The sequence below is a fragment of the Phyllobates terribilis genome, unplaced genomic scaffold (assembly GCF_046119375.1).
Source record: "Phyllobates terribilis strain yellow unplaced genomic scaffold, ASM4611937v1 Scaffold_11__3_contigs__length_659146591, whole genome shotgun sequence".
In the NCBI taxonomy this organism is placed as follows: Eukaryota; Metazoa; Chordata; class Amphibia; order Anura; family Dendrobatidae; genus Phyllobates; species Phyllobates terribilis.
This window is the reverse complement of record NW_027362771.1, coordinates 164,037,444-164,053,435: the sequence shown is the minus strand read 5'-3', so window position 1 is coordinate 164,053,435 and position 15,992 is coordinate 164,037,444. Positions and strand designations below refer to the sequence as shown.

The 15,992-nt window shown below is 43.1% G+C and overlaps 1 protein-coding gene across 2 annotated transcripts in view; it reads right to left on the bottom strand.

Moving 5' to 3' along the window:
• Positions 1–13,935, bottom strand: part of MYRFL (myelin regulatory factor like) — a 257,278-nt gene extending 243,343 nt beyond the window's left edge. For both annotated transcript variants that reach the window (XM_073651778.1, XM_073651777.1), the window contains exon 1: positions 13,580–13,935. In XM_073651778.1, coding sequence (XP_073507879.1) covers positions 13,580–13,634 — 55 coding nt within the window. In that variant the 5' untranslated portion in view covers positions 13,635–13,935. The remainder of the gene's footprint in view (positions 1–13,579) is intronic.
• Between the last annotated feature and the right edge of the window lie 2,057 nt (positions 13,936–15,992).

Below are 15,992 nucleotides of genomic sequence, written 5' to 3'. Positions count from 1 at the left end.
CAGAAACCGCCCGGCAGGGGATTTCAGGTCCTCTGGCCAAGAAACCCGAAGGCACGGTCACATGCGTGGGACCAGCACCGCCGTTGTGGAGCGGACGCCACTAGAAGGCCCCGAGTCACCGGCCATACGGGTGAGCACCACACGGTACACTCAGGGACGTGGGCTACTTATACCCGCCTCTAGCAAGGTAGCCAGAAGAGTACAGTCAGTTTGGGAGGCCTACAACTCCGCCTGGCCAGGGGAGATCCCATCTGCTCAAGGACTGACCAGGCCACGATCGCTAGCCAGTACTCCGGGAGGGTCTATCTTTATCACCAGTAAAGACCCTGAACTACACCGCATCGTCTCTGAGTGATTCCTGCTACCCCCATCATCCACGTCGGCTGCCCTGAGGCCATACCCCTCCCGTTGGGGGTGATACTACCACGCTACACAATCCTACCACCGGCCTCAGCGGTCTGCCCTGCAGCGGCAGCTCCTTCGCTGCATTCAACGGGTGGCGTAGTCGTCCAACATCTACCGCTAATACAACGCCACTTAGTCTGACTCCCTGGGCACGGACCGGGTCACCGCCACGAGACTACAACCCTCAACAGATCCGGCTCCGGGTAAGCTCCTGCATGCGCAACGCTGTGCGACACAGGCCCAGGGGTGCGTCAGTAAGACTTGCACTTTAAGAATAAGTGCCTAAGACACAAGAAAATGTTCTTCAGGTGGAAAACTGGAGGAAGAAGAAGAAATGGAGGCAAGAATAAATTCAGGTTCAATTAAGTGTGAATGCGCTTTTACCAAGACATCATCCGGGAGTCAACTCTGGAGTTTTTCCTAGCAGGACGGTAGGTGAGACAACTCAAACTGCAAGAAGAGAGACCATTGGGCTTGATGGGGAAATCAGCCTATGGGCAGACTGAGGATACTCCAAATCTTTTTTTCTGTATAGATGGTCACCAGAAACATAGCTACTTTGAGTATATGATGCCATTCATCCAGGGATAATTTTAAAAGTTCATGATCACCAATGCAGTACTTACATTCAACCCGAGATAAAACATTTTGAGAAGAAACCGCAGAGAAATTTTAGATTGTAAATAATTTTATGACTGAACTGCTCCTACACCAATACAAGAGGCATAATGAATAACAGCCTAGCAATATCAAGGTGATAAAGATCTAATGCAGTAGAGAAATAAAACTTATGTTTGCTTGAAGGCTTGTACTAAAGAATCCAAACGAATTCCGTGAATTAGCACACTTTTTAGTGAGGACGCAAGAGAAGCTACCACTTGGGAGTAGTGTTTAACTGGCTGTAATAGTTTATAAATCCTAGGAATCTTTTGAGTACTTTTAGACCAACGGGTTGAGGCCAATCCAGAATAGCTGAAACTTTCTCTAGGTCCATATGCAGACCTCCAAAAGAGAATATATGTACACAAGAAATGGCAGGTCATGATGATCTAAGATATTTTTTGAGCTTGGCATAAAAATGGTTTTGCTGAAGTCTCTTCAAAATGAAGCAGACATGAAGAGTATTTGAGTGCAGGTCTCTGGAGATTAGGATATCATCCACATTTTATTCAGACCACAGTAGTCTGTCAGCGATCAGTTTTTCTTCTATATAAAGAAAAATACTGAACTGCCCGGAGACGTAGACTTTTCAGATTCTCTTTGATATGTGTACACATTGCCTCTGTCTCAGAAAGATAGAGGAAAAATTCTCCCTCTATGTGGCTCAGTGCCTGGAAGGTGGTGTGGAGCATTCAAATGGATGATGTGGAAGTAGTGTTTCGGCCTTCTTCTGCGGTGAAGGCATCTGTGAAACTTAGTTTAGTTGGAGGAAATTGAGGCAGAACAGAGTTTCAAAGAAGGTGGTTGAGGTAAGGCTGTGTGTCAATTTTGAAAATTGAATTCAAATCAAGAACTGGAGCAGGTATCCTTCACCATGGAAGTCCCCAGAGCACAGGTGTGTCAGAAAGTGTCAAAACTAAAGAAATGTCCTCAACATAAAATGCTCCAATACGAAAAATCACCTTCTCAGTTCAAAATTGGATTCGCCCACCAGGAATTGTGGAGCCCTTCCCCAAGTTGAGTTTCAGGTGTCCACAATGAAATAAAAGGAAAATTCAGCATCCTGGCTAGTAAGAGATCAATAAAGTTATATTCAGCTCGGATATCAATCAGGCTGTGTGCCCATGATGCTTTTATTAAGCGTTTCCGCAGTGGCAAAAACGCTGCAGAAACGCTTAAAAAACGCATGGTAGAAGGCCTGCCATGTTCCCCAATGATAATCAGCATGTGCTGTGCACATGCTACGGAACTTTCCGCTGCGGATTATCATTGCGGAAAAACACTAAATTACTTACCGATAATGTGTTTTTCCTAAACCCATGACAGCACCTACAACGAGAGAGAGGGGATCCGCCCTTCCAGGATAGGAAACCTACAGAATAAAAGGGAGGGCGCCTCTCCACCACCTCAGTTGTTTACAGAGCATGAGAGGACACTACTTAATAGTTATATATCCCATGATTTTTCCTTCTACACACCACGTGAATCAAACACCACAAAGGAAATGAAGTGATCAACTTCTACCAGTGACGGGAGGGAATATAAGGGTGCTGTCATAGGTTCAGGAAAAACACATTACCGGTAAGTAATTTAGTGTTATCCTATCACCAATGACAGCACCTACGAGAGATTTACAGAGGAAAAACTTTAAAGTTAGGGTGGGACCACAGCCTGTAGAACAGTTTTCCTAAATGAAAGGACAGCAGAAGATCCCAGATCAAGCCTATAGTGTCTATAGAAGGTGCAAGGTGAAGACTGAATTGCAACCTTACATAATGCTTGATGGGGACATCCGCTTTCTTATTGTTCTGCCATGGATTCCCGGGATTAGCACAGAAAGTAGGGTGCACAATTTCCTGACTTCTATTGAAATTGGAAGCTATCTTCAGAAGATACAAGTAGCTCCGGAACCGACCCATCTTCTAGGATCTGTATAAACAAAGGATTAACCGAAAAAGCTTGAATGTCACTAACTTACCATGCTGAAGTCAGGGCCACCGGGATAATAGTCTTTATTGTGAAGACCCTGAATCCATGGGTTCAAGCGAAGGCTTGTTACAGCCGTAAGCACTGGATTCACATCCCAGGGTGCCATCTTTGGACTGAAAATGGGCCTAGATCCAAAGCTCACTTTCACATTCCTTGCTTATTCAATGAAGGTTGGACACTGTTCCAGTAGTCTACGGCTAAAAAGGTCCACTTGCAATTCTCTTCCTCTTTATATGAGGTGCTGTTAAAGATAAAAGGCGAGACTTCGCCATCTGAACTGATCAGACATAAGTGTCATTAGGGATCTTGGCAGAGTTCCTCCGTAATGGTTTATGTAAGATAAAGCTACTCTATTGTATGACAAGACCTTTACATGGTGACCATGTATAGCTGAATGGAGCTTTCTTATATACTGCCTAAAGCTTCTTTAGGTTAGAGGAACAGGGTCTTTAGAGACAGCCGACGGGTGTGTACCTGTGACCATGCTACTACTGGAAAGTAGGAGATTAGTTATTAACAGCAATATTGCCTTGTTCAGAGTTGTGGCAAGACTGCTTATTAATTTTGATATATAGCAGGACTCCTTGGGAGACCACAACTCTTACTCACTGCCCAGTGAGTTCTGCAGCACTTGATGGATCTGCCCATAATCCCGAAATAGTGGAGGTAAACTATTGTCAATGCCTCTTCCTTCGATATGAGAGTTGTCCTAACTACTATTTTTCTCCATAAAGCCTTAAGGCTCATTAACATCTGAATGGAAGGACACAAACTGAAAGCCTAAATCCTCATTTTATGCCAAGAACTATTCTCAGGAAATTTGATGTTTAATGTGAATTGGAACCTGATTGTATACCTCCTTAAACGCCTATACTACTATATCGCAATCTGGAACTGCAGATTTACTAGCAGTTCTTCTAGAGTCCATTTCCTGATCTAACACTCAGGAATCTCAACAGCCCATTCGGGTTGTAGCAAACCCAGGTAGGACTGGGTTAAATAATAGCTTTACAGGTCTTGATTAGGGCCCCTGGAGAGCTAAGCACCAGAGCAGGCTAGGCATTCACCTTAGTCAGACTGCTGGAGAGCAGAGCAGATGGTATGTGTCTTGGATTTAATCAGAGACACAGGCCAGACTCCACAAGTATCAGGGGTTACCCTGGATAAATATTGTTTTGTTTGATCAAGCTGGGTTAGCTGAGCTGTATATGAGTAGTCAGGGTCTGTCCTATTTAGTCAGAGCTTGGACAAGACCAGAAATATTCATGTTTACGACTTCTGTGCAACCTGTAAAAAGCAAGAAAACTGCGCTCGATTGGACCAAACCCACAATGGCTGTATGAGCACTACATGATGCCTCCTACCTTTAAGAGTGAAAACCTACAAAGGTTTATTATTAACCTGCAAAACTAAGGAAGCGCTCTTATTGTCACCTGCCTCCAATCGGCATTCCACCAAGCCAGCTGAGCACCAGCCAGAAATACTGCTACCCTCGGTCTCAAAATAGAGGCTAGGATATTTTTCCCCCTGAATTCGGTAAGCTTGCTATGCACAGTTTACAGTCGCTGAACTTGGTTTTGTCAGACAAACTTAGTTGTGGAACCAGTACCTTTACAAAGAGGGACTATGAGGCACAGACACCCTATAAAAGCACTACAAGGCACAGGGGCACCCTGAAACACAGACACTATGAGGCCCCATTAGGTACTAAAAGGCACTGTGAAGCGCTATGAGGTACTAACAAGCGCTATACGGCATTATGAATGCACCATAAGGCACTATGATATGCTATGAGTCACTATGATATGTTATGCTATGAAGAGCCATAAGGCACTATGAAATGCTATGAGGCACTATAAAGCACTATGAGACACTATACGGCACTATAATGTGCTATGAGGCACTGTGAAGCGCTATGAGGCACTATGATGTGATATGAGGCACTATAATGTGCCATGAGGCACTGATGTGCTATGAGGCATTATACTATGAGGCATTAGGCTATGTGCCACGAGGCACTATGAGGCACTATTAAGTGACATGAAGCACTGTGCCATGAGGCACCACGCTATGATGTGCCATGAGGCACCACGCTATGATGTGCCATGAGGCACCACGCTATGATGTGCTAAGATGTGCTATGAAGCGCTATGCTATGACGCACTATGATGTGCCATGAGACGAGGCACTATGATGTGCTATGAAGCGCTATGATGTGCCATGAGGTGCTGTGAGACACTATGATGTGCTATAAAGCGCTATGCTATGCCATGAGGCACTATGATGTGTTATGAAGCGCTATGCTATGCGGCACAATGCTATGATGTGCCACGAGGCACTATGATGTGCTATGAAGCGCTATGCTATGAGGCACTAAGATGTGCTATGAGGCATTAAGATGTGGCATGAGGCGCTATGAGGCACTATTATGTGCTATGAAGTGCTATGATGTGCCCAGAGGTGCTGTGAGGCGCTATGATGTGCTCTTTGTGAAGCGCAAAGAGGCTTTATAAGGCACTGCGCTCAGATTTTTAGTTAAAAGAGCAATCCCTCTGAATGAAGGATAAACCTTTCCTTTGGGTGGTAAATCTCAATTGTCAGACTAGCCCCACCTGAAGGAGCCAACTGATGAGACGCAGCTGGACAGCAGACCTTCACAGAGACCATGTGCTGTATTAACACCATGTGCCGTCCTATGGATGGAGTAAACCGACTGGAGGACAACGGTAAAAACCTCAGTGTTAGTTTAACATTTACTGAGCAGATTGAGGCTTATTTTTGTGGTAAATTCTGAAGGTCCACTCATTAGGCTCTGTGCGGCCCAGACATGTGGCTAACTTTAGCCTAGAGGTCTAAGGTCCAGCTTCCGTCCTGAAGCCAAATTTAAAGCACGATGCCCTTGGCCCAGATGGGGTCTTACAGAGCGCACACACACCCATTTTTGAGTTTTGCGCTAACATCCTTCAGCCTTTCCTAGTAACCATAACAAGGAAAGGGCCCCATAAACAAGGTAAACATTCACGATGATCACTCACCACCAGCTGTACGGATTCGGAGGCTGGAACGAGTCACAGGCCTGTTCCTCTCCATCCATGCCTGAGCAATACTGGGGTGGTCAATCCCAGGCAGGGGCACCTCCAATAGTGCGCCGATCAAAGCTGGAGCTGCTACCCACAGGCAGGGGCGCAGCTCAACAGGTGCTCCCATTGATGTGCAGAGCTGGAGCTGCTGATCCCAGACAGGGGCGCAGTTCCACAGCAGCTTCTCCACTGGTGCACGGAACTGGAGCTGCCGACCCCAGACAGGGGCGCAGGTCCACAGCTGCTCTCTCACTGACGTGCAGAGCTGGATCTGCCGAACCCAGAAAGGGGCGCAGTTCCACAGCAGCTTTTCCGCTCAGTCATATCCAGATCTTCAACAGGTAAGCCTGTCTAAGGTTCTCCCATTGGGAATAATCTTCTCTTCTTTCTTCTGCCGCCGTTTTAACAAGGTTCCCCTTCAAGGACAGGAAACCAACTGAGGTGGTGGAGAGGCGCCGCCCTTTTATTCTGTAGGTTTCCTGTCCTGGAAGGGCGGATCCCCTCTCTCTCATTGTAGGTGCTGTCATGGGTGATAGTTGGTAGTGCTGCGTTTTATCCTATTTTGCAGAAGAAACGCTGCGTTTTCGCCACGATTGACTTGCATTGGAACGCATGGATTCCGCATCACTGCATCTGTAGATGCGGAATCCATGCGTTCCAATGTGCGGATGGTACCCGGGTGTGGAGGACAGGAGACTCTCCTCCGGATCCGGGTACCATAGAACCTGTAAAAAAAATAATAAAAAAATAAATGTTATATTTACCTTCTGATGGCCCCCACTGCGCTCGTCCTCCCATGCCGGCAGCTCGCGATGGACTGAAGGACGTGCGCTGACGTCATAGTCATGTGATGGCAGGTCCTTCAGTGTACCGTGATCTGCCGGCAGCCAGGACGGAGCAAAGTAAGACTCCGGGGGCCATCGGAAGGCAAGTATAGATTTATTTTTTTATTTTTAACCATTCTGTGGGGTCACACTATATAAATCCATGCAGTTTGCTTGGATTTATATAGTGTGACCAAGTTGTCAAGCACTTTCCAAGTGATGCTAAAATCGCTTGGAAAGCGCTTGTCAACCCGCATGCGGAAATGCATGTGAAGAACGCTTCACATCCGCATGTCCCTGGCAGGAAAAACGCATGTACAATCCGCATGCATTTTTTCTGCCAGGGAGATGCAGAAACGCTCAGGAAAAATCCGGAGCATTTCTGCATCGTGGGCACATAGCCTCAAGGTTTGTCCCGTAAACTCAGAAGAATTAAAGATAATGGATATAGACACAACAAATGTGTCTTTCGCGAAGGATAGTTAGCCCCAAGGCGATCCCTCTTTTTTTGCCTATTGTCTGAAGTTTCCCAGTTTGGCCTTGAGTTTAGGACATTCCATGTGAAGGTGATAGTTTTCACCACAAGAGAGACATAGGTCCGTTAGTAAGGTGATGGGATCTTTTGAGAAAAGCCAATATCTTCTGGACAAATTTCCATAAGTTGTTGAAGGGCTCTAAAATAAAAGACATGAGAATATGGAGCCTTTTTCTCTTTACCCTTCTTTAAAAACATCCAGGCAGGTGCTGTGAGAAATCAGATCTTCAAGCGAATATGGCAAACCTCTACCTGACAGTTCGTGTTTTTTCGGGCTGGAGAGACTGGCATAGAAAATTGCCAGGATAGTCATTATTCCAGGCAAATTCTGATGATAGGTTACGGAACTGGTTTACATAGCATCCGACAGAGTTAGCCCCTTATTCGACGAAAGGCAGGCAGGAAGATAGGTAGAGAATGAATCTTAGGAATGTTTCATTCTCATAATGGCGCAGAGCAAGCCAAGGCATATCCAGTGAGAAAATTGTTGGAGAAAAAGTTCAAAGTATACACTGCATTGGTTCTCAAAGCCCCAACAGGCTTTTGAGACTCCATCAAAACATGCAGGAGTAGACAGTTGTGGAGATACACCCTAAGAAAAATGTACCAGATGTGAGGATTGCTGTGGGAAGAGTTGAGGAGTCAGAAGTATAAGAGCAGAAGTTTGAGGCAATGCATCCATATGAGCGTAGCAGTCATGCACTGCCTGAATGATCTTCTATTGGCATACAATTTGCATAACAAATCTGGATAGATCCACAAATCCAGTGGCAATTGTATTCATGTGCTTTACCTGTGGAATCCATGACTTTGGTATTCTGTTATGGGCTCTCCTGGTGAGAAAGATTCTTCAAGCTGTAGGAATGAGTCAGCAGCATTGACTAGAGGCAATGGAGCATTGGAGCTGGTTCTGATGGATGATATGTGGAACAGCATGAACCAGGACAACAGGGTATGCAGAATGGCATACAAGTTAAATGGGTAACAGAGATGAAGCATAGGAAGGTGTGCAGAAACTCAAACAGTAACTGTATATGAAACTGGCATCTTCCAGGCAGGGTAACTGTTAAACACAGGAATAACGTAGAAGTAAATGTGTGACACCCCAGGGGTCTGGTTGCCACAGTGATAGAGATGTTATGTCTGAGAGCAGGTGGGAGGTCCTTTGGCCAGGGATCCTGTGCATGCCACACCTCCTGCCCAGTCTTGGGAGGGGAAGAACTTCCCCTATATAAACCCGGGGCTGAAGCAGGGTTAGGAGTCCAGGAGAGTAGAGACAAGAAACAGTCATAGGAAGAAACAGCTGGAGCTCAGTGGGAGCAATACTACTACGAGTCAGGGGCTGGCAGCTGCAGAGCTCGCCCTGACTGAGAAGCTTTCTTACCGGACCCGGCGTCCGAGGCTGTGGGGACTAACTCTTACCCAGCAGCAGAAGCCGACCGGCAGGGGATTTCAGGTCCTCAGGCCCAGAAACCCGAAGGCACGGTCACACGTGTGGGACCAGCACCGCCATCGTGGAGCGGAAGCCAATAGAAGGCCCCGAGTCACCGGCCATACGGGTGAGCACCACACGGTACACTCAGGGACGTGGGCTACTTATATCCGCTTCTAGCAAGGTAGCCAGAAGAGTACAGTCAGTTTGGGAGGCCTACAACTCCGCCTGGCCAGGGGAGATCCCATCTGCTCAAGGACTGACCATGCCCCGTTCGCTAGCAAGTACTCCGGGAGGGTCTATCGTTGTTACCAGTAAAGACCCTGAATTACACCGCACCGTCTCTGAGTGGTTCCTGCTACCCCCATCTTCCACGTCGGCTGCCCTGAGGCCATACCCCTCCCGTTGGGGGTTATACCATCCACGCTGCACCATCCTTCCACCGGCCTCAGCGGTCTGCCCTGCAGCGGCAGCTCCATAGCTGCATTCAACGGGTGGCGTAGTCATCCACCATCTACTGCTAATAGACTGCCACTTAGTCTGACTCCCTGGGCACGGACCGGGTCACCGCCACGAGACTACTACCCCCATCTGATCCGGCTCCGGGTAGGCTCCCGCGTGCGCAACGCTGCGCGACTCAGGCCCAGGGGCGCGTCAAATGCAGTCTGCTATCTTCCAGTAAGGCAAATGTTAGAGTGGTTAACAGTAAAGTAAATGCAAACTGTAAAACCGTATTGTGCTATATGGGAACTTTAATAGGGTTATTTAGGAGCTAATTTCTGTTTGGGGCACATAAAGGCATGGGCAAAGTTATTGATGTGACTTGGTGTAAAATAAAAAACTGAAAGTCAGTAAAAAGGGACACAGTTGGCAGATATGATTTATAAGCTATTACTCTGTTTTGGGACAATGCATATTGCAATGATAAGAATGCAACATTCTCATGTTTTTTTTCAGCATGAACTGGGGCGAGATGGGGGGGGGGGTTAATTTTGGAACTTTTCATTCTTCCTGTAAATGAATGATGGGATTCATTTAATCATAGTGGCTTGTGCTTCAATGGAACCGAGATGTACAGGTGAAATACCAATTACTTATTTTAGAGAAGAAAAAAAAAAAAAGAAAATACACCACAAGCTGCTCTGTGTGAACAGGAACTTTGAGGACAATTTGGCACTGGATTCAAGACTAGAAATTTCTCAGTTTGAGAAAACATTCCCATGCTTTTATACTACCACATTTTTGACTTTTTATATTAAACTAAGGGCAACAAAACAATGTTTAAGGAATTGGATAAAATGAGACATATGAAAAAGTTTAAAAGGGGCTTTCCAGCACTGCTCAGTTCTGCATCGAGAGGCGAGCGGCGCGGATGACATTGCGTCAGCATATACCTGCCAGGACGTCAGCATGATCAGCAGGAATAGTGCACATCTTATATTCTAATGAATAGTACACGTGTAAGATACCTAATCAATCTTGCATGAGTCCTGGTAAGTACCTGCTAACCCAACATTCTCAGCCCCACTTACCTCTTAAAGCAGAAGGCAGCAGTGGCAGACAACCCTTTTAAAGATACTTAGACACTAAAGACAGCCACTTAATACATTTTCCAGACAATATGGCAGAGAAAGTCTATACAACAATAGAGCAAAGAATGCAAAACAGGGAGACTGCAGATAATATCTGACTGACTATCTTGAGAATAGCAGATGCAGTCATGGTTCCTTTATCATTAAAATATTAAGGCAAGGCATTCTGACACCAAATTCGTATTGTCATCTATCAACATATCGTGATAGAATAAAAAAGGGTGCCAAGTAAGGTGCCTATGACCTCATTACTTGGCACTCTTTTTACAATTTAGATTATATGCATGTGCACTCAAACTAAACAAGGGTTGAAGAACAGACAAATTTCATACCAAAATACTTTGGACACGATTCATCCAGGTGTTTACAGCAGTTTTGTGGCGTAAAGCATCTTAAAATGATGCAAAATTTTCATGCAAATAAAAGCTGTGCAAAAATGTTACATTTGCCATTTTTACACCAGTCACAGCCAGCTGTATACGAATATGCGCTCAACATTAAAAATGCAACCCCAAGAAGGAAAAGTCAAGGACTTATGGAAATCACATGACTGATACATGGAGTACAGCTACTGTACATTATGCCACCCCACACCATAATCCCAGGAGTTGGAACTGTGTTGACTTTCTCGTGAAAACCTCTTCATGGCCATTGCTCACGTGGACTCCAGACCAATCTCTGGCTGTCAGTGTCCCCCAAAACAAAAGCAGGACACATCACTAGAGAGGATAGCTTTCCATTACAGCATCCAGCCTCCAGGTACACTAAGCTTACGCCGATTTGGTCATGGAACTAGTGATACTGCCATTTCTAACAAGCCTCCCAGGAACCATTTTTCAAACACAACAATTACAGTCTGCATATGGTTTGTACTACTACTAGCAATATGTTACCATGGCCTGCAGCGGATCAGGACTTCTCTCATCAAGCACATCTGAACCATCATTGGGTGGCAGTTGCAAAGGGATCTGCCAGCAGTGGATCTTGATTTGCTTGCCCAAGTGCATTCAGTGTAGCAGAACATTCCCCAAACAAATCATTAATAACCTCATTGCTAGCTTGCTAAGGCGTATGTATGCGAATTTCTGAACATGATGCTCATTCTATATAGCAGAAATTGAGATGTTTGGAAAAGGTTTCCATTTTTCATCATTTGCATATGATTAACAATGATCAACAGTGTTATCAATCATCAGGGTTATGATTATCAATCCTGTGATTTCCATAATTCCATATATATATTTATTTATTAAGTGTGTATGTGCACTATAGTATATTTCTATAATGTATAGTATATATATTTCTATTTTACATACACAGTACTGTGCAAAAGTTTTAGGCTGGTGTAAAGAAAAATGCTGCCAAGCAATAATAATTTAAAAAAACTGTTAATTTTTATCAATTAATAAAATGCAAAAAGAACAAACAAAAGTAATTAATTCAAAAATCAATATTTGGTGTTACCACCCTTCGTCAAAATTTTCCACAATTTTCGAGGAAACTCTGTTGGGAGGCTGTTCCAAACATCTTTGAGAATTAACCACAGATCTTCTGCCCATGTAGGCTTGTGTAAATCCTCAAACAAACATATACAAGATCACCAATCAAGAGTATAGGTAATAAATGTCTGATCGCTAAGGGCTCCTCCACTGCACCACCACTATCACTAGAACAGGCATATCATGCCTCATGTTCTTCCTCATTGCATGACTGCTATGAGCACTTTGAATGAAATAGTTGTCACATAAGAGTCTGGCCACTACATTTAATATCTATGGGGCCGATGAATAAATCCATCTAGCATACATACCTGGCTATCAGTCTCAAAGACAATGAATCAAGCGCACATTGAATCAAGGCACATGCATAAACTCCTTCCCCTTCAAACGTCTACGGTTATGCAGTAAGAAGAAACAGAGGGCTTAAGATCCCCCATACACTAATGAACGGTGGGAATTTTAGCGAGGGGGGATTTCCCGCCCCTTTCTTAAATTTGAGCCAAATATTCAGGTTATTCTTACAAACTAGCATTTTTTTTACTTTCCCTAGAATCTTACTTGTTCACTAGTCTTTTTTTTCATTAGAGTTAATAAAATAAAAGGATGGAGACTTGGCATTATCATGCACAAATAACACAATTTTGGACGGACTGCTACTGGATAATGGGTCTTATTGTGGATTCTTATGTTGTAAAATATGTTGATATTCATTCTTGATAATGTTTTGAGTAAAATCAAAATGGCTGTCTAGAATCTACTCTGGTTCAGTCCAACCAACTAAATTTAATGCACAATTTGTTTATGAAGGAACAAAATTGGTTGTGTAATGAAGGGTATATGGCTGGCCATACCAGTAGAGGCTTTGCAATAGTTTTAGCATGTTTCTTACACTAGTGGGACACATTGAATCTACAAGTACTACATGTATGGATGCACTTTGTTTATGAATTCAAAACAGAGTTTTGAATGAACAGATATGTGAAAAGAAGATTTCACATTGTTTTTCTTGCATAAATATATTCTGTATTAATCAAGATGTTCCAGTAATAAAGTATTGTATTTTAGTTGACGTAAACATATGTAAAATACAGGACACTGATCAGATGTGCATATTAAAACCAATTACGGTAACTTTATAGGCTCTTTTCACTCTCCATTCAGCTGTAATTTTGTTGATTTTTAATAACAAGAATTGTGTAGTCTGCAAGGACTTCAGTAAAAGTCATTGGTATGTGATATACATTATACACACGATACTAATTTTCTCTAGTAAGTTTTAAAAAATATCTATAGGATAACTCCTTTAAGTATAATATGAATATAAATGCCTTTCAGAGCTTTCTAATGATAGACCCTTCCAAAACAGCAACTTGTTCTTGGTCTAATGAAAATGTATCTGGTTAAATGTATAAATACAATGACTTACATTAACAGGACTATCTGGAAATTGTAAAGAATTATTATACAAGGGGCAAACCAAGTGCTGAAAGATCAATATTATTTTACCATCAGATATACTTGAAGAAAGACTACAACACAGAAATGTTCAAAGACAATAGTTACCTTCGAAAAATTGCTGCAATGCCTCATTTTCCCCTAATACATCCAATGGGTCCATGGCAGTTATTTGAAGAAGAAAATACTAAGAAAAACAAATCCTGGACAGCTTTGCTAGGCCATACTTCCTGGTGAGAATGCATTACCCTTAGTCATAGCTTTTTTTGTAGCACATAATAGCAGAAAAAAACTGCCTTGGTCCACTTCATTTACATGCTTCATATCCTCCAGAAAGCCATTTTGAGAAAATTCAAATTATGGCAAAATATCCTGAATATTAGCTGGAAGATTTAACCTTTAACTAAGCAGCAGATGAGACCATGACCATCCCTTCCTGGTTCTAGAGACCTTTGCTCTACGAACTGAGCACAGCACATGCGCAGACACAAGGGTAATAACCATTAATTCTTATCTACCATTTGTCCTTCTATGCAGCAAAAATATTTTTACAATGTATGCAATCAAGGACCGTGATACGCCTCCATGGATATTATTTGCATGACAGCAGCAAGATGATGGTAAAAGGAGCTTTGAAATCTACTGAAGCAGATTAAATTACTTAAGGCCAGTCTCCCTCGTCCAACATTCAAAGTCAGAGTGTGGATCACAATGTCTGGACCACCTGAAAAAGTCTCCTGACCGGAGCTAAACAGCCTTATATGGCTACGGTCACACCATCAGTATTTGGTCAGTATTTTCTCTCAGTATTCGCAAGCCAAAACCAGGTGAGCAACAATCAGAGAAAAAAAAAAAAGTCTCATAGAAATAAGTCAACTCTTCCCCATTTTTGACCCACTCCTGGTTTTGGCTTACAAATACGGACGTGAAACACTGACCAAATACTGATAGACCGTCAGTCTTAGGTTGTTGATCATATCAGAAGACTTGTGGCACATCCAGTCCATACTCTGACCTTGAAAGTTGGTTGTGTGATACTGACTGGTTAGGAGGGTTGATCCTACTGACAAATTCCCTTTGATATGGATGGATCCCATCTCTGAGATCCCTGGGTATAATCCAAAACAGGAGGCACCTCAAGGTTGGGACCTGCACCTAAGAAGAATTTTTGACCATAAATGGTCTAAAGAGAACCCCTTTAGGGGGGGGGGGGGGGGGGGGGGGAAGTGAGTCAGTATAGATTTTTCCCAGGAAGCATCCATTTCAGGGAATAATTATTGCATTTTATTGCCATAAATAACAGTAATTTCAACAAATTGTTTAATAGATTTTCTTTATGCTAATTTTATTTTCATATTTTATATCCAAGTGAAAACAGAAAATCCCAATTTCTAATGGCACATTTATACAAGCCAAATCAGAATTATACACACACACTGCCAATCACCCAATAAATGAGCAAAACACTGGCTCGTTAGGTGCAATGAACTTTATGCCAGCATAAAAATTACAGACATCAACGGCACATCGCTCAAAGTAAACCAGTGATCTGCTTCTGATAACATTATATGCATACAGAACTATTGTAATAAACTGTAGAATGTTTGCTTGCCGTTTATTCCATTGCATTTTTATAGTTTCATGTTAAAACTAGTGCCTGCTTGGAAAGTTACATGCTATTTTTTCGGGTCCTCACTAAAAACACTGGAGAATTACTATAACAAATTTTGCCACAACTAGTTTTAGACCCATCTACTACAGGTTTAAACATTCTGCTTGTGGGTCATTTGAAAAGTCTGGGTGGCTTTAGATGTGAAGGTGCATGGCTTAAAATGCAAAAATATGAACCAAATTGCATCATGAAAAAAGTGGCACAAGGTAAGCCAACCTAGAAATGGTGTTTTAAAAAAGAAAAATAAAGCAGAATTAGTAAATCTGCCCCACCATTTAATTTTTGGTGTAGAATGCAGTTCTGAGAAGACCTATGTAAACTGTAATCTATGGTAATTGTACGTGTTATAACTAAAACTTTATATCTATAGATCTTGGCAACTGCACAAAAGCCAAAAGTTCCTTCTGCTGCTACAGTATGCTTTACCGTTCACCCTACACTCAAATCCCGAATTAATAGAGCGTGTCACATGACCATCATCCTACAGGTTTCTTCTTCCAGTCATGGGCTGACTAATCTGCTCTGCTTTCTCCCATTTTCTCAATGCTCAGCAGGTCACCACCACAAACCATCCAAAGGAGAGGTTCTGAATCCTCTGGACACTTGAAAAGAATCAAGCATTTTTTTCTGCAGCACAGAGAGCAAAGCTAATACTGGTTGTGAAGCCACAGCTAAGCATTATAGGTTTGGTGGGGTCAGTCTTGCGGAAACTATCCATGGACAGGCAGACAATGGTGATCTAAATACTTTTTAATCCACTGCAGAATTATTTTAATTTTTATTGGATGCTTGGAGTTAATCTGTTGATCACGTAGATTAAGCGGTACAACAGCACACTAAAAGTATAGT